The sequence below is a fragment of the Aquarana catesbeiana genome, linkage group LG02, assembly GCF_042186555.1.
Source record: "Aquarana catesbeiana isolate 2022-GZ linkage group LG02, ASM4218655v1, whole genome shotgun sequence".
NCBI classification, from domain to species: domain Eukaryota; kingdom Metazoa; phylum Chordata; class Amphibia; order Anura; family Ranidae; genus Aquarana; species Aquarana catesbeiana.
The window spans coordinates 202,776,130-202,798,994 of record NC_133325.1 but is presented as its reverse complement, the minus strand read 5'-3'; the positions used below and the strand labels follow the sequence as shown (position 1 = coordinate 202,798,994).

Below are 22,865 nucleotides of genomic sequence, written 5' to 3'. Positions count from 1 at the left end.
TGAAGTCTATTGATGTTATAACTTCTTCTCCCCGTAGGGTGGATACGACTGACTGGACTGACTCCATGCGACAAAAGCAGATTGTTTAAGAAGCGATTCAGATCTTTGAGATCTAAAATGGGCCCGACATCTCTAATCGGTTTCGGTACCGTGAAGAGATTTGAATAAAACTATATACCCTCTCTGCGATTACACGTTGAGACATCAATCCCTCCTCAGCCGTGAGCGTCCGGGCGCCTACGGCTGCGGTAGGTGGCTCGGTCTGCCAGTGGGCGGGTTCCCCTTCGGGCTGGAGGGGAAGGCAGCTCAAAGCGATCTAGCACCAGACAAAGGTTTACTTTTCATAGGGTCTTTGGGGAGTAGCTTAGAGCTACCACAGAGATGGCCGATCCGTCAAGGATCTCTTCTTGCCAAGCCCCTGAAAAAAAAAAAAAAAAAAAATCACAGAAGTCTTCCGCCCACCGTGATCGAGGCCTTGGGACTCTGTTTTGTAGGCTTCTCCCCTCAGGCTGTTCCGTAGTTTTATGCCAAGAAACACATAGGTAAATAGTTCCAGAAGAAAGCAAGTACATATGTATACAGCATTAATGTATGCTGCATGTATGAAAGCAATATGCCTCTATGGAAGCGTGCGTTCATGGAAGCATGGTCCATACAAATATGCTTTTAGGCGAAATATGAAAAGTGCACGATGTACAGTCGCATTCATGTAGCACGTGCCATGGAACAAGCATCTTTGCAAAGTAGGCATGCGTTTATGAAACATGTTATGCTACATTACGCAACACGTATCTATGCAGACATGCATTCCTATGCGATCATGAGGAATCATGTATATTTAAGTAAACATGTATTAACATGCCTCATTATGCAATCATGCAACTTTAAGGCAATCATGCAACTTTAGGCGATCAAGCCTCTCTGTGTCATCAAACATGTTGTGTGATCAAGCATCCTTGTGCGCTCAAGCACCCTTGTGCTATCAAGCATTTTATGTGATCAAACATCCCTGTGCAATTAAGCACCCTGTGCGATCAAGCATCTTCTGCGATCAAGCACCCTTGTGTGACCAAGCACCCTTGTGCGATTAAGTAAACACCACGCATATCCATCCAAACATGCATTTTTAATGATCATGTTATGCGATCACGTGTTTTTATGTGATCACTGCTGCTCCCTTGCTTGAGGGCCTGGTGTGGGGAAGGGAGATCTATCGCGTTTCTTTCCACTCCGGGAAGAAGATGCGATTAAGCAGCTAACCTCTATAGTAACCCAACCAAAGCTGAGGACAAACTTCTTCAGTAACATAAACAGGGGCTGGAAGATTGGAAACAGCTGCTGCAACTGACAATCTCAACGACTCACCCTGATTAGCCACCTCTGGTCTCTCCAGAGAGGAAGATACTGAGGCATGACTAGAATCCTCAGAGCCTGATGGAAATGCCTTAGGAGCCTTTCTTTGGAGGTTTGTACCCTTCTTTGAAGGCATAGTCCTAAGCACAAAAGCAGAGGTACTAAAGTAACCAGCTCACCACCTGCTGAGCTTATAGTCCAGCAAAGAAAAGCTGCTATTAATGCTCAGCCTGATACTGAGTAAATGTGTCCTGGGAATGCCCGTATGCACCAGCTTTACATGACCTTACTGCTCCTGTGTCCGTTCAGCCAGCTGCACTGTATGCTTAACCCTTTCATGACTAAACCTATTTTTGAAATTTGGTGTTTACAAGTTAAAATCCATATTTTTTGCTAGAAAATTACTTAGAACCCCCAAACATTATATATATTTTTTTAGCAAAGAATCTAGAGAATAAAATAACGATTGTTGCAATATTTTTTATCACACGGTATTTGTGCAGCGGTGTTTTAAATGCAAATTTTTGGAAAAGTGACACTTTCATGAATTTTAAAAAATCCAAACAGTAAAGTTACCCCAATTTTTTTGTATAATGTGAAAGATGATGTTACGCCGAGTAAATAGATACCAAACATGTCATGCTTTATAATTGCACGCACTCGTGGAATGGCGACGAACTACGGTACCTTTGAATTTCCATAGGCGACGCTTTAAAAAAATTTTACGGTTACCAGGTTTGAGCTACAGAGGAGGTCTAGGGCTAGAATTATTGCTCTCGCTCTGACGATCGCGGCGATACCTCACATGTGTGGTTTGAACACCGTTTACATATGCGGGCGCGACTTCCGTATGCGTTTTCTTCGCTGCGCGAGCTCGCGGGGACAGGGGCACTTTAAAAAATTTTTTTTTTTTTTTTTTTATTTAATTTATTTATTTTTGTACTTTATAAATTGTGTTTAAATTTTTTTTTTTTTTTTTTTTACTTTTATTGCTGTCACAAGCAATGTAAACATCCCTTGTGACAGTAATAGGTGGTGACAGGTACTCTTTATGGAGGGATGGGGGGTCTAAAAGACCCCCCATCCCTCCTTTACACTTCAAAGTATTCAGATCGCCGAAAACGGCGATTCTGAATACTGTGTACTTTTTTAAATTCGGCGCCATTGGCAGCCGAGTAAACGGGAAGTGACGTCATGACGTCGCTTCCGCATTTACAAGAAGAAGGCTGGAACGAAGCCGCTCGCAGCTTCGTTCCAGTCCGCCCCCAGCCGCCGAAGGCAGCGGAACGGACACCGGGCCTCCCGATCGCACGGGAGGCCCGGTAACAGCGGCGGAAGGCGGCGGGAGGGGGGGGATGTCCCCTCCCGCTCCTCCGGTATAACAACCGAGCGGCTTTTAGCCGCATCGGTTGTTATATACGGGTAGCCGATCGCCCGCTGAAAACAACGGTACCGGGATGATGCCTGCTGCTGCGGGCATCATCCCGGTATAACCCCGGAAAGCCGAGGACGCATATATGCGTTCGGTCGGCGGGAAGGGGTTAAAGGCTGTCTTATGGGCTCGGCAGCCCTGCGCCATGTGATACACGTGGACGCTGGGTCACGCACACGGCGATGCGCTAAGCCCTCTCCATTCCCCAACACGCCCATCTCTATTATTTAGAGATTATGTGTTTGCGCGCGTTGGTGCCACTTGGATCTGAGGGGAGAGCGAAGGAGGAAAAAAATGTGGAGCTGCCGCGACCTCCGTGCGGGGGGGGGGGGGGGGGGCAGGGGATGGGGCACAGGCCATCCGCCACAGAGTCCATCACCCCTGCTCCCGGGGTGAAAAGAACCTGTATGTAAAGGCTCTCTTAACCATGGCTTATCCAGGAATCCCCCCCTGCAAAATCCTACTGGCTGAGACTAGCACGCTGTCTCCTTTCGGACACAGAGCGAGATTTGAGGAACATGTAAAAGGTATGTGCTCTCACACCCTCTAGTGGTAGAAATTAGGCATGACCACATTTATTCAAAAGAAGAAATCCATAAGTACATTTAAAGTATCTTAGGATTCTTCACTTACATTTTCCCCGGCCGCAGGATTCTGTGGTATGACCAGACAGACCCAATCTTCACCCATCACGGCAGGCTACATTTAAAAAACCTTCAAGGACCAGGTCCCTTTTTATTGGGGGTCCACTCCCTTGGACCTGTATAGCACCCTGCCAGAAAACTTTATGGTATTAGAGGCATAACCAAAGTCCTGGATCCCAGGGTCCAGCCCTCCAAAGGAGAGGCGTTACAGGCAAAACCTTGTTTCTTCTGTTACAAGGCCCGGGTACCATCCACTTTGGCCTCAGAGGCACTTTGGATGGATCCAGTTTGCAAAGGCCGTTTGATCCAGCAAGGATCCTTCTAGCGGAGTTCTTCATAGCACTTCTTCAACCGTGACTAACACCTTAGACACTGGCGAAAAAACTGAGGTACTCCCTGTATGGGAGGGGTTATATAGGGAGGCAACTTCCTGTTTAGGGTGTGCCAGTGTCCATCACCTGAAGGTGGCCTATAACCACATAGTAATTACTATGCTGCTCTGTGTCCCGTGATGTACAATAAAGAAATACCGCTTTCCAATTGATAGTACGATAATCGTATCGTTAGTACAGAGCTTTCGAGCGTCGATCATGACAGTTCATCCGATATTATCCAATTGGACAGGCACGAAAATATTTTTTGTACGATGCCAGATTTTCGTTCAAATCAGTACAGCTGTCATTTGAAAATACAATACAAATGCATTACAACACATGACATCACTTCCGAATTTTTATTCTTTTGTGACTTTAGTAAACTCTTCAGATTCGATCTGAGATTAGCATGCAAAAAACAAAAACGGACAATCATTCATCCAATAATCTCATTGTGTGTACCGGGCATTACAGATACAACTGGCCCTTTGAGGGCTACCATAATTCTGATGCGGCCCTCGATGAAATCAAGTTTGACATCCCCGCCCTAGGGAAGAAAAATGGCAATTATTGCCATTTTTTATGACACATAGTATTTGCGCAGTGTTTTTTCAAACACAATCATTTTAGAATTTTTTTTTTAATTCATTAAAAACAAAATAAATATATATATCTTTTTTTGTAAAATATGAAAGATGATGTTACACCATGTAAATAGATACCTAACATGTCATGCTTTAAAAATTGGCGACAAACTACAGTAATTAAAAAATCTCCATAGATGACACTTTAAACATTTTTACAGGTTACCTGTTGAGAGTTACAGAATTAACGCTAGATTCTAGCGCTAGAATTATTGCTCTCTAACATTTGTGACAATACCTCACATGTGTAGTGCAAACACCATGTACATATGCGTGCACGACCTACATATGCGTTTGTTTATGCATGCGAGCGCAGAGGGATGGGGGAGCTTTACATTTTAAATTTTTTTTCTTATTTATTTTATTTTTCCACTGTCCCTTTATTTTAATTTTATCACTTTTTTTCTCTATTACAAGGAATGTAAGCATCCCTTGTAATATACATATGGATGACAGATCCTCTTTATGGAGGGAACTGGGATCAAAAAGACCCCTCCTTTACCTTTAAAAACAAAAAATTGTTTACTTCCACCCTGGACCAGAAGTGACGTCATGACGTCACTCTGTTCCTCCAAGGCCATAGTGGTGATCAAACACGATCCATTTTTTTGTCGTCAAGAGCCGTTCGGAATGCTTTGAAGAGAAAGCCAGCTGAAAAAAATATGGTTGATAACTTCAAGCATAATTCCGGTAAGCCACTTGGAAACTGCAACGTATTGTGGTTCCCAAGTGGTTAACAATTTACCATGTTGGAAGAGATCTGCTTGTTTCATAAAAACATTTGTGATCCATGGATGGACATAGATGAATCAATTAACCATCACACTGCAAACTGCAGCCACCACAATATTACAAGGTAAAGCAAAAAAGACAATTGGAAGTGAACAATCCAAGCACATCAGTTTGATGAAGCATACCCATCATAAAAACCCTTATGCAAACAGCAGGATCTAATCCTAGTACAAGCAAAATACAATATGAATCAGAAAGCTTAAAATTTACAACCTCCATGTCCTTTTTTTTAAATTATTTAACTGTTTATAGAATTTTCAGGTTTCACAGAAAACAATAATAGTATTATAAGAAAAAAAAAAAAAAAAGGAAGAGTCGAAAAGTGACATACCATAGGTAGCAAAAATCACTGCAACATGACAGTGCACAGGTGACAAAACAAAGTAGTGAGTAAACAGTTTCCAAAGTTACGAAAACAATAAATGCGGTGACCCACACTGAAACAACCTCCATATTCTTAATAGGCTAGACCAGTGTTTTTCAACTCCAGTCCTCAAGGCGCCCCAACAGGTCATGTTTTCAGGATTTCCCTGAGATGAAACAGCTGTGGAAATTACTAAGGCAGTGAACCTGATCAAATCATCTGTGCATAATAACGGAAAGCCTGAAAACATGACCTGTTGGGGCGCCTTGAGGACTGGAGTTGAGAAACAATGGGCTAGACTACAATAAAAATACAATGCAGTCTTGCTAAGAGCCCAGTACCTGAGGCAACAATCACAAGGTACTTGGTATGGGCTTATTTTAGGAAATGCAACTCTGAAAGTAAAGATGAACCCCAATCTAGCCTGCCCAGGAGGCTTAATTGCTGCCTGATGGCTCCCCACTTAGCTGCATAGAGTGGGGATTCATTAGGAGGCTTGCTGTCTGGGTCCTGCACACACCCTGGAACCTACAGCTGTATGTACTCCACTGCTGCAGCCTGTAGTATTCACTGGCCCAATGTCAGCTCCTTTCGGCAATCATAGGCCAGAACAGAATGGCACCGGAGTGTGAACATCCATGCTTTTAAGTGGCCAGGTGGAAGTCCACATTCTGGGAACTGAGAAGTGTGTCATTATCAGAAGTTGGAACAAATCCAGCACCATCTTGCTTCTCCTCAGCCTACCATACAAGGGACCTGCCCACTATACTGCCGGAAGAATGTGGGAAGATACCCCCCCCACCAAGGGGGACCGATGACCACCAGCACCACTACCACATAAGAAGCAACAGACCAAAAAAGCAATCGGCAGCTGAAGTTGCCTGCATCAGTCAAGCAGCAAGGTCCAGCACATGTCTTGAGGTTAAAAAAAAAAAAAAAAAAAACTCTCAGGTAAGCACCCAGACCAGGAACACTGTCACACCAGGACCTAGTCACCTGAGGGGAGCCGGACAACCACAATTATCAGTGACGGGAAACAAAATGTACATAACAAAGTTTACTCCTAGATGGTTTTAAACACAAAACAACTGAGGATGAGGGAGGGGTTTTTTAATCTGTTTCTGGTTTGTGTTTCCTGTTGAAGGTGGAGTCAATCATCTCTTAAAAGAGAAGCATGGGCTTAGAAAAAAATGAATTCATACTTAACTAGATGTATGCAGCACCGATTCCAGCTGCAGCTGTTCCCGGCCACCTCTAAGACTGAACTGAGTAATCAAACACTGCTCAGCTCTTGGTTTTCAGTGAGCAGAGAGTCGGTGACTGTCAATCACTGCTCTGCCCCTCCAGCGCTCACTGGATCGCTGGGCTGTGCAGGGGGCGGGAGCAGCTGGCTCAGACTCTCAGCAGCTTGCTGAGTCAACTTCCAACCCTTGCTTCTGGTAGGATCCCAACCTAATGGTCGGATCTTTTCAGCTTTTCAGAGCCTGGACCAGGTCTGCGATGTCAGCGGACAGTGGGCTTTAGCCCTCTTTCGACTAAAAACAGGGCACAGGAGTGCAGAACTAACTGCACTTCTGTGATCTATAGGAAAAGTACAGCCAAAAAAGTTTGGCCTATACTTCTCCCTTAAGTAGCTGTCCTATAAGATGATTTGGGAAATTCCGCATCTAATTCCCTGAAAACCCATTATATTTTTGGAGGCCTTGGAGTACCAGGACAGGTTAAAAACTCACAAATTGACCACATTTTAGGATAGCAGACAGCCCAAGGTATAACAAGTCTTTCAAATTTGTTTGTCACAAGTTTTTTGAAGATAAAGATAGAAATTGAAAATGTAATTAATAGTTAATTATAATAAACATACATACAGTAGCTCACAAAAGTTTGACATTTTTTTAAATATTTTATTATATCTTTTCATGAGACAACAATGAAGAAATGACACTTTGCTAAAAAGTAAAGTAGTGAGTGTACAGCTTGTATAACAGTGTAAATTTGGTGTGCCCTCAAAATAACTCACACAGCCATTAATGTCTAAACCGCTGGCAACAAAGGTGAGTACACCCCTAAGTGGGAATGTCCAAATTGAGCCCAAAGTGTCAATATATTTGTGTGGCCACCATTATTTTCCAGCACTGCCTTAACCCTCTTGGGCATGGAGTTTACAAGAGCTTCACAGGTTGCCACTGGAGTCCTCTTCCATAACGACATCACGGAGCTGGTGGATGTTAGAGACCTTGCACTCCTCCACCTTCCGTTTGAGGATGCCCCACAGATGCTCAATAGGGTTTAGGTCTAGATACATGCTTGGCCAGTCCATCACCTTTACCCTCAGCTTCTTTAGCAAGGCATTGGTCGTCTTGGAGATGTGTTTGGGGTCGTTATCATGTTGTAATAATGCCCTGCGGCCCAGTCTCTGAAGGGAGGGAATCATGCTCTGCTTCAGTATGTCACAGTACATTCATTCATGGTTCCCTCAATGCACTGTAGCTTTCCAGTGCCGGTAGCACTCATGCAGCCCCAGACCATGACACTCCCACCACCATGCTTGACTGGAGGCAAGACACACTTGTCTTTGTACTACTCACCTGGTTGCAGTAACACATGCTTAAAACGATCTGAACCAAAGTTTATCTTGGTCTCAACAGCCCACAGGACATGGTTCCAGTAATCCATGTCCTTAGTCTGCTTGTCTTCAGCAAATTGTGGGCTTTCTTGTGCATCATCTTTAGAAGAGGCTTCCTTCTGGAACGACAGCCATGCAGACCAATTTGATGCAGTGTGCGGCGTATGATCTGAGCACTGACAGGCTGACCCCCCACCCCTTCAACCTCTGCAGCAATGCTGGCAGCACTCATACATCTATTTCCCAAAGACAACCTCTGGATATGATGCTGAGCACGTGCACACAACTTGTTTGGTCAACCACGGCGAGGCCTGCTCTGAGTGGAACCTGTCTTGTTTAACCGCTGTATGGTCTTGGCCACCATGCTACAGCTCAGTTTCAGGGTCTTGGCAATCTTCTTATAGCCTAGGCCATCTATATGTAGAGCAACAATTCTTTTTTTCAGCACCTCGGAGAGAAAGCTCTTTGCCATGAGATGCCATGTTGAACTTCCAGGGATCAGTAAGAGAGAGAGAGTGATAATACCAAATTTAACACACATGCTCCCCATTCACACCTGAGACCTTGTAACGCTAATAAGTCACACGACACCGGGGAGGGAAAATAGCTAATTGGGCCCAATTTGGACATTTTTACTTATGAGAGAGGCCTGTAATTGTCATCATAGGTATACCTCAACTATGAGAGACAAAATGTGGAAACAAATCCAGACAATCACATTGTCTGATTTTTGAAAGAATTTATTTGCAAATTATGGTGCAAATTATGGAGTATTTGGTCAAAATCAAAAGTTCATCTCAATACTTTGTTATATATCCTTTGTTGGCAATGACAGAGGTCAAACGTTTTCTGTAAGTCTTCACAAGGTTGTCACACACTGTTGCAGGTATGTTGGCCCATTCCTCCATGCAGATCTCCTAGAGCAGTGATGTTTTGGGGCTGTCGCTGGGCAACACGGACTTTCAACTCCCTCCAAAGGTTTTCTATGGGGTTGAGATCTGGAGACTGGCTAGGCCACTCCAGGACCTTGAAATGCTTCTTACGAAGCCACTCCTTCGTTGCCCGGGCGGTGTGTTTGGGATCATTGTCATGCTGAAAGACCCAGCCACGTTTCATCTTCAATGCCCTTGCTGATGGGAGGAGGTTTGCACTCAAAATCTCACGATACATGGCCCCATTCATTCTTTCATGTACATGGATCAGTCATCCTGTTCCCTTTGCAGAGAAACAGCCCCAAAGCATGATGTTGCCACTCCCATGCTTTACAGTAGGTATGGTGTTCTTTGGTTGCAACTCAGCATTCTCTCTCCTCCAAACACGACGAGTTGTGTTTCTACCAAACAGTTCTACTTTGGTTTCATCTGACCATATGACATTCTCCCAATTCTCTTCTGGATCATCCAAATGCTCTCTAGCAAACCTCAGATGGGCCTGGACATGTATTGGCTTAAGCAGGGGGACAAGTCTGGCACTGCAGGATCTGAGTCCCTGGCGGCGTAGTGTGTTACTGATGGTAGCCTTTGTTACGTTGGTCCCAGCTCTCTGCAGATCATTCACTAAGTCCCCCTTGTGGTTCTGGGATTTTTGCTCACCGTTCTTGTGATCATTTTGACCCCACGGGGTGAGATCTTGCATGGAGCCCCAGATCGAGGGAGATTATCAGTGGTCTTGTATGTCTTCCATTTTCTAATTATTGCTCCCACAGTTGATTTCTTCACACCAAGCTGCTTGCCTATTGCAGATTCAGTCTTCCCAGCCTGGTGCAGGTCTACAATTTTGTTTCTGGTGTCCTTCGACAGCTCTTTGGTCTTCACCATAGTGGAGTTTGGAGTGTGAATGTTTGAGGTTGTGGACAGGTGTCTTTTATACTGATAACAAGTTCAAACAGGTGCCATTAATACAGGTAATGAGTGGAGGACAGAGGAGCCTCTTAAAGAAGATACAGGTCTGTGAAAGCCAGAAATCTTGCTTGTTTGTAGGTGACCAAATACTTATTTTCCACCATAATTTGCAAATAAATTATTTCAAAAATTAGACAATGTGATTGTCTGGATTTGTTTCCACATTTTGTCTCTCATGGTTGAGGTATACCTATGATGACAATTACAGGCCTCTCTCATCTTTTTAAGTGGGAGAACTTGCACAATTGGTGGCTGACTAAATATTTTTTTGCCCCACTGTAGATGTGTGGGTCTGTTGCACAGATCAGAAAACACTGTCTGCATGTGGACTGCAAGATGAGCTTGAAATCCATACACGCCCTTGCATGCCGACCACTTGTCATTGGTTTTAACAAGGTTCCTGCACAGGTCTGTATGGAACACCAGTGCACCCCCTGTGGGTGAAGATGGCCCTTTGCATGGGTGTAAGAATATGTACACCTGTGTGAATATTGTCTAATTATGACTATGCAGGTCCATAGGTCCTAGAGTTTTGCTTTCAGTGATATAACAGACCTGGTCAGAAACACCCCCTTCCTATATCTGCAATCCAAGTCTGTGTTATGACACTTGTGGTGAGGTATGTGGCTGTTAATAAGCTCTGCCAGCATAGAACACTGCAGTGGGAAAGCATAAAGCTGAATTTTACTGAAATAAAAAAGTATTTTAGGGCATTTCCAAGCAAAATCAAAAATTATTTCATCAGAAAATTATGGAAAGAAATGTAGGCAAAACATTTGTGTATACATACAGTATAAAGAAAAAATATAAATACCCTTTCTTTTACTTTTTCACATAATACTCAGCTTATGAGCTTAGATGGCTGGGGGAGGAGAAACGGCTTGCGCATAAAATAACAGAGCCGATCGGCTACAAATAAAATCCTGTCCTCCTAACGAGACAGCGCGGTGACGTCAGCACGTTGTCTCGTTAGGACGGGAGCTTGTTTGTAGCCGGCTGGCTCTATTATTTTATGCGCGATTTTTAAATTGAATACAATGTAAGTGCAATGTTGTTTTTTATACAATAAATAACAAGTTAGGCAATATTACACTATGGTAGTTCTCTCTTTCTGGGTTTACTGCTGAGTGGGTTGCTGAACTAATGGTCCTGGATTGAGCTGTATCATCGGTGTTTGGATATATCTATGCAGCCATCCATCCAGAGCTTATCTCCACGATCTTCTGTGCAAGCAAAGGCCTTGGCTGGGCTATAGCCACATGCCAGTTTTGCTTGCCATCTGGTAAGCGAGTTTTTATAAAGGTGGGGACACATTTTTGTTGAACAAACTCACTGTGGTGTTAATATTAGAAGAATCTGAATATTATTCAACATGTTTTTGCCATATGAGAGATGATATTCATTTCTACAATCAATTATATAAATTGGACTTATTAGTGCGGCTTCTTCCTTTTATGTTTTATTTGTGTATATCTCACATTAAGCTGCTGCTCATTGGATTTTATTTAGTGATTCATTTTTATTGATACATTAGTACGTTTTTTTTCCCCCTTTACAAAGAACAGGATACTTTGTCATACAAGTACATGGTACAGCAGGCACATATCAGGAATATGAAACGTTAGGTTAACATATTCTTTAAAGCTCAGCATCTCCACATCTTTCTGTGAAGGAAATTTACCTGGTCACCAGGACAAGAAGAGAGGGGAAACCTCCCCAATAGAACCACACACACAGGAATAAGGAGAGATTTGATCCTTACTTTTTCTAAAACGAGTAAACCTGGTATGGATGGAGCTGGGCTTTAAAGCACTTGAGTGTTATTGTTTATAAATGCTTTGTAAGATGTCAAACCTACAGATGCCAGCATTTGTTAACCATACCTGTAGATGTTGTGTGGCTCTTCAGAAGGACGGGCTGAGGAATGATACCCCGATAGTTCAGTAATTGGTTGAACAGACATCTCACCCTGCGCAAAGAGGACGTTGGGAGTGTCCCAGTAGATGAAAGACGAAGCAGGGACTGCATGGGATACTGATCTAGGTACAATGATAAACATAAACCTCTCAGACTAGTGCAAAGACATTAAAAGATAAATAATATTTGCGGTCATTTCCATATGCACTAAAGATTCAATTACATATATGTGAATATATTAACTATTGGATTGTCAACAGAACTTAATAGAGGTGCATTTAGTTCAGTTAAGCCTTCACAAAAGTAATATGTCTTTTGAGCTCTAAAGCGATTGCTTATGTATCAGGAACTTTGTTTTGCTTGTACATCCTGCTCCTTCTGTTCCCTAACACATGCACATATTGTTGTCAACCACATGTATATACGTATGTGCATAAGAATGTTAAAAGCTTTTGATTCCAAAATTGTGCCCTGAACTGTGTATCACTAATATGAATGTTGTGGTTATAACACCAGCATGGTTCACATTAACTGCATGAGGATATAAATTGGGTGGGAGCTGGCAACGTTCTAAATTCATGCCAGGTGATAATCCAATGCTGAGGCACATCTGTTTTAAGGGCTTGTTTAAACCAGCCTGTATGCTTGATGCTCTGTATAAAGCGTCATTCGCATGGGCACTGTGGCCCCTACACTGTAAAGGGGATGTTTGTATATTTGTCAACACGTGCTGTGTGCAGGCAGCCCACGTAAGTGTATTGGGATGCAGCAACTGCATGGACACAGATACTTGTCCTACTTTAAGGCCTCATGCACACTAGACATTTTGTGATGTTTTTACAGCTGCTGTTTTTGGCTGTAGACTTTTTTTTCTACAGACATTAAACTCTCCATCTTGTTATCCTATGTGTCCATGCACACATAGGCTGAATTAGCAGTTTTGGGCATTGGCGTTTTTGAGCAGTAAAAAAAACTACTGGGTTCTGAGAGATGTTTTTCAGCTGTAAAAACACTCTAACAAACGTTGATAAATGCTCAAAAACGTCGCTCACCAGCGTTTAACGTTTTTAATCCATTGAAAAAAAAAAGATAAAAATTTTCCCTCAAAAAAAAAAAAAAAAAAAAAAAAAAAAAAAAAACGCTAAAACACTAACGCGGAAAAATGACAAAAAAGCGCCAATAAACGCTAAAAAACACTATTGCAAAGACGTTGAAAAAAGTTGAAAAGCTCACTGCAAAGCTACTAACGTTTTTTATAACATTATTTTAACGTCCAGTGTGCATGAGGCCTAAAAGGCAAGTGGGTGAGTGGCCAGACATCGCAGGAGCAGCAAAAATTATCCCAGAGATGTGTTTGTGAGCAGCACCACCACCAACCCATTCAAGTGACTGGTGGCACACAGCAACCAGCCTTCTGGCATGGTGGACCAGCATTTTGAGGGTTAAAACAAGCAGTGAGCTGGTGACATATCACCTCCTCACCACCTGTCATAGACCTCTGAAAAGCAATAGATCCACTATGGTATTTCAGAAGACCAACAAGCTATGCCGTCAGTGTAAACCCAGCCTTACTGTTAGACCCCTTTCACATTGGGGCAGAAACCACGTTGGCACTAAAACACCGCTTGTTTTAGGAGTGCTTTTCGGGTGCTAGCAGGGCGCTTTTAACCACTTTGGAAGCGCTGTCCATTCATTTCAATGGGCAGGGCGTTTTGGGAAAGCTGTATACGGGGCTCCCAAACCGCCCCAAAGATGCTGCTTGCAGGACTTTTCCTAATGTCCCGCAAGTGCACCACCCCAGTGTGAAAAGACACACTGAAATGAATAGAAGGCGGTTTTCAGGCGCTATTTCTAGCGCTAAAACGCCTGAAAACTGCCTCAGTGTGAAAGGGGTCTTAAGGAGATTTAGGTCCCTTTCACACTAGTGTACTTCAGCATGCTTTTCCAAGGCGACAAAATCACATGAAAACTATCCCCCATTAAATCCTATGTAACCCTAGGTTCACACTTGTGTGGGTTTGTGGTCTGCATTTGCGCAGGCACGGCAACCAATTCATGTAAATGGGCTGCTGTGCCTGCGTTTCTCGCAAAAAACCCACAAGCACGCTAAGATACATGGGGGTGCCATTAAAAATGAATGGCAGCCCTGCGTGGTCTCTAGAGCAGAGCGTTATGGCTGTGGGTGGTTGCGGGTACAGCTGCGATTCCTGCACCCTCAACTACCCCGCACAGTGTAAACCTAGCCTAACTGTTCACACTGCACTTTGAAAAGTCCTGCAAGCAGCATCTTTGGTGCAGTATTGCAAAAGCGCACCAAAAAGGCACCTTGCGTTGTAAGTCACTGGGAATGCATCAGAAGTGCATCAGTGGGAAAGAGCCCTAACCTGGTCTATTTGTCCAGGTGACTGTTATCACCAAGAGTGACAACAGAAAAAAACAAACAAATTTTGTGTGTTCACCAGAACAGAAATAGTGGGGAAATCTTCCAATAGGGACAGAAATTGCGGCGACTACCAGGGGTTTCGTGTAACTTCCTGTTACGGCTATAGGACAAAACATGAAGGGAAATATCCTCAATAGGACACAGATGGCAAAAAAAAACCTGACAAATATAGTAACCCACCATTAAGGCCCGTACACACGATAAAGCTGCACAATTCTGGCTAAAATGAGCATCACAATTGTTTTGCTTAGAATAAAGATCACGATTCTCTCACGATTCTTGTGGCGTAACATCATCTTTCACATTATACAAAAAAATTGGGCTAACTTTACTGTTTAGTTTTTTTTTTAATTCATTGAAGTGCATTTTTTCCCAAAAAATTGCATTTGAAAAACACTGCGCAAATACAGTCTGACATAAAATGTTGCAACAACCGCCATTTTATTCCCTAGGGTCTCTGCTAATATTATATATATTTTATGTTTGGGGGTTCCAAGTAATTTTCTAGCAAAAAATTATTTTAATGATTTGTAAAAATGATTTTAACTTTGTAAGAAATAAGTGTCAGAAAAAGATTTAGTCTTTACCCAGTTGCGGACCAGCCGCCGCAGTTTTACTGCGGTAGGTTGGCTCCGCTGCGCGAAATCATATTATTGTACGTGATCTCGCAAGGTCTGGATAGCAGGCGCGCACACGCTCGCCGCGAGCTCCGTGAGTCCGACCGCGGGTCCCACGGATTCGATGTCTACGGGGATACCCGCGATCGTCTCACGGAGAGGAAAAAATGGTGAAATGCTGATGTAAACAAGCATTTCCCTGTTCTGCCAAGTGACACTGACACTGATCCCCGTTCCCTGTAATCGGGAGAGGTGATCAGTGTCGTGTCACACGTAGCCCCCCCCCACACACACACAGTTAGAATCACTCCCTAGGACACACTTAACCTCTGCAGCGCCCCCTCCTGGTTAACCCCTTCACTGCCAGTCACATTTACACAGTAATCAGTGCATTTTTAATCACACTGATCGCTGTAAAAATGTGAATGGTCCCAAAATAGCGCCAAGTGTCTGATGTGTCCACCATAATATTACAGTCACAATGAAAATAGCTGATCGCCACCATTACTAGTAAAAAAAAAAAAAATGATTAATAAAAATGCCAAAAAACTATCCCCTATTTTGTAGACGCTATAACTTTTGCGCAAACCAATCAATAAATGCTTATTGCAATTTTTTTTTACCAAAAATATGTAGAAGAATATTGGCCTAAACGGAGGAAAAAAATTTTGTTTTTTTTATATTTTTTTGGGGGCTATTTATTATAGCAAAAAGTAAAAAATATTGATTTTTTTTTTTTTCAAAATTGTCACTCTTTTTTTTTAGTTTATAGCGCAAAAAATAAAAACCGCAGAGGTGATCAAATACCACCAAAAGAAAGCTCTATTTGTGGGGAAAAAAAAGGATGTCAATTTTGTTTGGGTGCAATGTTGCACGACCACGCAATTGTCAGTTAAAGCGACGCAGTGCCAAATCACAAAAAAACGCTCTGGTCAGGAAGGGGGTAAATTAATTCAGGGCTGAAGCAGTTAAGGGGTTAAACTAACCTAATTTACAGGCCCAAGTTCATTCCTTTTAGATCCAAGAATGAAAAGTTACAATGTTTATAGTTATCTACCAGGAGGGACAAAGTTGTGATAAACTTGGCAGACTGCCCGTTTTTTTTTTTTTTTCTTTTGACAGCTGAGTGAGCATAGAACTCTCAACACTTGTTACATGAATTAATCGAGAAATTCTGCATTGAGATTGTGAGCGGGGGTTGAATCGAGATCACGATTTTTTAACGATTAATCGTGCAGCTCTAAACACACGTTACGAAAATCAGAAGTAAAATTTCATCCAATGGACGATCTGCCAATTTTCGGATTGTTAGAACAGTGCTTTCGACAGCAGAGTCCGATTTTTCATTCGACAAAAGCTGGATGTGCAGACTATAACATTTTTGTCGGATGTGAACTCAACGTCCGATTTTCGTTTAATCAGTACGGTTTTTGTCCAAAAAAGATTGTAAGAGCAAGATTACTCGGAAATGAAAGAATACATACAAAACTATTTAACCCATGACGTCACTTTTGAAGTTGTATTCTGTCATACGAGAATTTTCGTATGGTGAGTAACCTCTTCACTTTCGACATGAGACTAGCATGCAACAAAAAACGAATAAACGGTCATCGGAAAATCTTATTGTGTGTATGAGGCTTTAATCTATCCAAACTGAAAAAAATATATAATTTTGCCCTCAGTTCTACTTTTAGACTTGTGTCCTTTTACACCCACCTACCTCCAATCTAATCTGTTTTTTTTTTTTGTGGACGGGGATCCATCCACCTCTACCTGATCGGATCGGAGGGCAGTTGGGTGTAAATGGACAGGAGTCTGCTTACACCCGGGTACCCATAGAGCAGAGCGAGCTTGGTCTGTAACCTCTCTGCAGAAACTGAGCGCACACGGACCCGTTACCTGCTCGCTCAGGTCAGCGGACAAATCTCGTGCTGATCAAAACGTAGTCCTCCCTGTGTGAAAGGAACCTTAAAGTGGAACTAAACCTGACTAATAAAAAACTGAGCAGGCAAATCTTTTTTGCTGAAGAAACATGCCATGCCCATTCGCAGTCTTACATTGAATGCACACTGAGCTGTACATGCGCAGCTCAGCCTGCATTCCTGTCACACTCCAGCTGTGCCAGAATGATAGACTCCCATTTGAATATGCCAGATGATATAATTCCCCACAACCAACCAATCCAGAGACCTGGCACCTGGAAGTAGCCAGGGAGAAGATGACATTGGCCAGAGAGGGATTAACCACTGTATTGCTGGAATGAGGAGGTATTTCTAGGAGTTTAATTCCACTTTAAACTCTTACAGCTGAACTTCAAACACATAGCCTTGGTTTGCACCAGTGCGATGTGTCATGCAATTTGACAGTTCAAACTGCATGACAAGTCGCACCCTATTGCTGGCAACGGAACTGTTCAAATAGTTGGGATTAAGTCACAGTGACCTTGAAAATGGTTCCTGCACTACTCTTTTACAATTTCATTGCAACTTGACTTCTGTTAAATAAAGTTAAAAGTCACCGTGAAATCGGAGGTCCAAACCACAGTGTGCCTTTGAAATCATGGTGATGGAGTGCGATTTCAAAGTCGCACTGATACAGCCCATGGACAGGTTAGTGACCGGACTATTCTCTATAGAAATAAAGATGTCATACGGGTGGCCTGCCCCCAGCCTGTGATTGGGCAGAGATGGAGCATCAAAAGACTAATGGATTTAGCAGAATGCTCTCTCCTCCTATTGGCAGGTTCCTTCTTTGCATGCAGAACATCTGATTGGCTGCCAGTGCTGCCCCTCCATCTCCTAGTCTGAGTGCTGCTGTTATAGAGGGCTGTCAGAGGTCCATACTTTTTACAATGTTATTTTTAATGACTATACAGCGGTGTTATTGTCTGCCTGTCTGGAGTATAAGCAGAATGTCTAGTGATATAATGTCACCTATGTGAGCCCTCTGTGCCCGGTCAGCCCACGTGTATCACCAACACAGAGTCTATGATAACATTGCCCTCCCCAGCTTCTCACTCTGTCACTTCCCGACTCCTCCGCGACCCCAGACCTTCTGTCACCTCACCGGCTCATAAGCTACGGGGGAAGGAATAATGAAAAGCACAAAGTCCGCCCGGAAACTCTTCCTCCTCTCCTGACTTATAGCAGAGTACAGAGCGGGTGACAGCGGAGTCTGCGCAGCCACAGGGACGTCATGTGACCCGGCACACGTCGTGTCATAGGAGCACGTGACCGTCCCAACACAGCTAGAGCGGAGGGCTCGAATGTATCTGAGGGAGTGTATAGTGGGTGACGTGGGTACTGTCTGTACAGGGGAGAATTCTGATGGCATGGGTACTGTCTGTACAGGGGAGGGCTCTGATGGCATGGGCACTGTCTGTACAGGGGAGGGCTCTGATGGCATGGGCACTGTCTGCACAGGGGATAATTCTGATGGCATGGGCACTGTCTGTACAGGGGATAATTCTGATGGCATGGGCACTGTCTGTACAGGGGAGAATTCTGATGGCATGGGCACTGTCTGTACAGGGGAGAATTCTGATGGCATGGGCACTGTCTGTACAGGGGAGGGCTCTGATGGCATGGGCACTGTCTGTACAGGGGAGGGCTCTAATGGCATGGGCACTGTTTGTACAGGGGAGGGCATTGATGGCATGGGCACTGTCTGTACAGGGGAGGGCATTGATGGCATGGGCACTGTCTGTACAGGGGAGGGCATTGATGGCATTGGCATTGTCTGTACAGGGGAGGGCTCTGATGGCATGGGCACTGTCTGTACAGGGGAGGGCTCTGATGGCATGGGCACTGTCTGTACAGGGGAGGGCTCTGATGGCGTGGGTACTGTCTGCACAGGGGAGAATTCTGATGGCATGGGCACTGTCTGTACAGGGGAGGGCTCTGATGGCATGGGCACTGTCTGTACAGGGGAGGGCTCTGATGGCATAGGTACTGTCTGTACAGGGGAGGGCTCTGATGGCATGGGCACTGTCTGTACAGGGGAGGGCTCTGATGGCATGGGCACTGTCTGTACAGGGCAGGGCTCTGATGGCATGGTCACTGTCTGTACTGGGGAGGGCTCTGATGGCATGGGTACTGTCTGCACAGGGGAGAATTCTGATGGCATGGGCACTGTCTGTACAGGGGAGGGCTCTGATGGCATGGGCACTGTCTGTACAGGGGAGGGCTCTGATGGCGTGGGTACTGTCTGCACAGGGGATAATTCTGATGGCATGGGCACTGTCTGTACAGGGGAGAATTCTGATGGCATGGGCACTGTCTGTACAGGGGAGGGCTCTGATGGCATGGGCACTGTCTGTACAGGGGAGAACTCTGATGGCATGGGCGCTGTCTGCACAGGGGAGAACTCTGATGGCATGGGCGCTGTCTGCACAGGGGAGGGCTCTGATGACATGGGTGCTGTCTGCACAGGGGAGAATTCTGATGGCATGGGCACTGTCTGCACAGGGGAGAATTCTAATGGCATGGGCACTGTCTGTACAGGGGAGGGCTCTGATGGCATGGGCACTGTCTGTACAGGGGAGGGCTCTGATGACATAGGTACTGTCTGTACAGGGGATGTCTCTGATGGCATGGGCACTGTCTGTACAGGGGAGGACTCTGATGGCATGGGCACTGTCTGCTCAGGGGAGAATTGTGATGGCATGGGCACTGTCTGTACAGGGGAGGGCTCTGATGGCATGGGCACTGTCTGTACAGGGGAGGGCTCTGATGGCATGGGTACTGTCTGTACTGGGGAGGGCTCTGATGGCATGGGTACTGTCTGCACAGGGGAGAATTCTGATGGCATGGGCACTGTCTGTACAGGGGAGGGCTCTCATGGCATGGGCACTGTCTGCACAGGGGAGAATTCTGATGGCATGGGCACTGGCTGTACAGGGGAGGGCTCTGATGGCATGGGTACTGTCTGCACAGGGGAGAATTCTGATGGCATGGGCACTGTGTGTACAGGGGAGGGCTCTGATGGCATGGGCACTGTCTGTACAGGGGAGGGCTCTGATGACATGGGTGCTGTCTGCACAGGGGAGAATTCTAATGGCATGGGCACTGTCTGTACAGGGGAGGGCTCTGATGACATAGGTACTGTCTGTACAGGGGATGTCTCTGATGGCATGGGCACTGTCTGTACAGGAGAGGACTCTGATGGCATGGGCACTGTCTGCTCAGGGGAGAATTGTGATGGCATGGGCACTGTCTGTACAGGGGAGGGCTCTGATGGCATGGGCACTGTCTGTACAGGGGAGGGCTCTGATGGCATGGATACTGTCTGTACTGGGGAGGGCTCTGATGGCATGGGTACTGTCTGTACTGGGGAGGGCTCTGATGGCATGGGTACTGTCTGCACAGGGGAGAATTCTGATGGCATGGGCACTGTCTGTACAGGGGAGGGCTCGCCTGGCATGGGCACACTCTGCAAGGGGGGGTATATTGATGGCATGGGCACTGTCTACAGGGGAGGGCTCTGATGGCATGGGCACTGTCGGCACAGGGGAGGGCTCTGATGACATGGGTGCTGTCTGCACAGGGGAGAATTCTGATGGCATGGGCACTGTCTGTACAGGGGAGAGCTCTGATGGCATGGGCACTGTCTGCACAGGGGAGAATTGTGATGGCATGGGCACTGTCTATACAGGGCAGGGCTCTGATGGCATGGGCACTGTCTGTACTGGGGAGGGCTCTGATGGCATGGGTACTGTCTGCACAGGGGAGAATTCTGATGGCATGGGCACTGTCTGTACAGGGGAGGGCTCTGATGGCATGGGAACTGTCTGTACAGGGGAGGGCTCTGATGGCATGGGTACTGTCTGTACTGGGGAGGGCTCTGATGGCATGGGTACTGTCTGCACAGGGGAGAATTCTGATGGCATGGGCACTGTCTGTACAGGGGAGGGCTCTGATGGCATGGGCACTGTCTGTACAGGGGAGGGCTCTGATGACATAGGTACTGTCTGTACAGGGGAGGGCTCTGATGGCATGGGCGCTGTCTACATAGGGGATGGCTCTGATGACATGGGCACTGTGTGTATAGGGGAGGGCTCTGATGACATGGACACTGTCTACATAGGGGAGGGCTCTGATGACATGGGCACTGTCTGCACAGGGGAGAACTCTGATGGCATGGGCACTGTCTGTACAGGGAAGAACTCTGATGGCATGGGTGCTGTCTGTACAGGGGAGGGCTCTGATGGCTTGTCTCTGGATGCCTCTAATGTCTGACAACCATCATGTTTGCTTTATATGTGAGCTCCAGGCTGAGATAATAATGTCTAAATACAAGAGTCATCTGTATTCTGGATAGCACTTTCACCTAGTAGTAAGAAGGGTCGCTGGTTCGAATCCCAACCACGACACTGCCTGCCTGGAGTTTGCATGTTCTCCCTGTGCCTGCGTGGGTTTCCACCCACACTCCAAAGACATGCTGGTAGGTTAATTGGATCCTGTCTTAATTGTCCCTAGTATGTATGAATGTGAGTTAGGGACCTTAGAGTGTAAGCTACTTGAGGGTAGGGACTGATGTGAATGTGCAATGTAAATTGACGGCGCTATATAAGTACCTAAAATAAATAAATATTGTTCCTGGAATCTTGGTTTTCTGTTCTCCAGGTTTTGTTTAACCACGACCCTTAAGCCCCTCCCACTATAATGTTTGGTCACAAGCACTTTTTGTATAGTGCGCCGCAGGTCACTATCTCCCTGATGTCCCTTATTCTCAAGTTCAAAGTTGGGAGGTATGACTTTAAGTTCTGAATATACTTTAAACCGAAACGTTAAAGCAGTGGGGGTATTTTACTAAAAACAAAATCTGGTGCAGCTCTGCACCATACATGGCAGATAACGTAGCTCCCCAAATCATCACAGACTGTGGAAAATTTTGCATTTCATTTGGAAATCAAGGTCCCAGAGTCTGGAGGAAGATTGGAGAGGCACAGAATCCAAGTTGCATGAGGTCCAGTGTGAATTTTCCACAGTCAGTGATGATTTGGGGAGCCATGTCATCTGCTGGTGTTCCATTGTGTTTTATCAAGTCAAAAGCCCTCTACCAGGAAATTCTGGAGCACGTCATGCTTCCCTCTGCTGACCAGCTTTTTTTGGAGATGCTGGTCTAATTTTTTGCAGCAGGCCTTGGCACCTGCCCACACTGCAAAAAGTACCAATACCTGGTTTAATGATTATGGTACCGCTGTGCTTGACTGGCCAGCAATCTCGCCTAACCTAAACCCCATAGAGAATCTGTGGGGTATTATCAAGAGGAAGATGAGAGAAACCAGAGCCAACAATGCAGACAAGCTGAAGGCTACTATAAAGGCAACCTGGGCTTTCATAACACCTCAGCAGTGCCACAGGCTGATCGCCTCCATGCCACGCCGCATTCATGCAGCAATTCATGCAAAAGGAGCCCCGACCAAGTGCATACTATACTGTACATGGACATACTTTTAAGAAGGCCAACATTTCTGTATTAATAATCCTTTTTTTATTGGTCTTATGTAATATTCTAATTTTCTGAGATACCGAATTTTGGATTTTCACTAGCTGTAAGCCATAATCATCAACATTAACCACTTCAGCCCCGGAAGAATTTATCCCCTCCCTGACCAGGCCATTTTTTGCGATACGGCACTGCGTCATTTAACTGACAGTAGTGCAACACTGTACCCAAATTAAATTGACGTCCTTTTTTTTCTTCCCACAAATAGAGCTTTCTTTTGGTGGTATTTGATCACTTCTGCGGATTTTA

General features: G+C 45.0%; 1 protein-coding gene across 3 annotated transcripts in view; it reads right to left on the bottom strand.

Annotated features, from left to right (window-relative positions):
* Nucleotides 1-18,293, bottom strand: part of VWA8 (von Willebrand factor A domain containing 8) — a 686,916-nt gene extending 668,623 nt beyond the window's left edge. The window contains exons 1-2 of one of the 3 annotated variants that reach the window (XM_073614208.1): nucleotides 18,174-18,293; nucleotides 12,014-12,169 (exon numbers count right to left, since the gene is read on the bottom strand). In XM_073614208.1, the coding sequence (XP_073470309.1) occupies nucleotides 12,014-12,158 (145 nt within the window). In that variant the 5' untranslated portion in view covers nucleotides 12,159-12,169; nucleotides 18,174-18,293. Of the gene's footprint in view, nucleotides 1-12,013; nucleotides 12,170-18,124 lie in introns of all 3 variants that reach the window. The other 2 variants (XM_073614207.1, XM_073614209.1) reach the window with 2 other exon arrangements.
* Nucleotides 18,294-22,865: the final 4,572 nt, after the last annotated feature.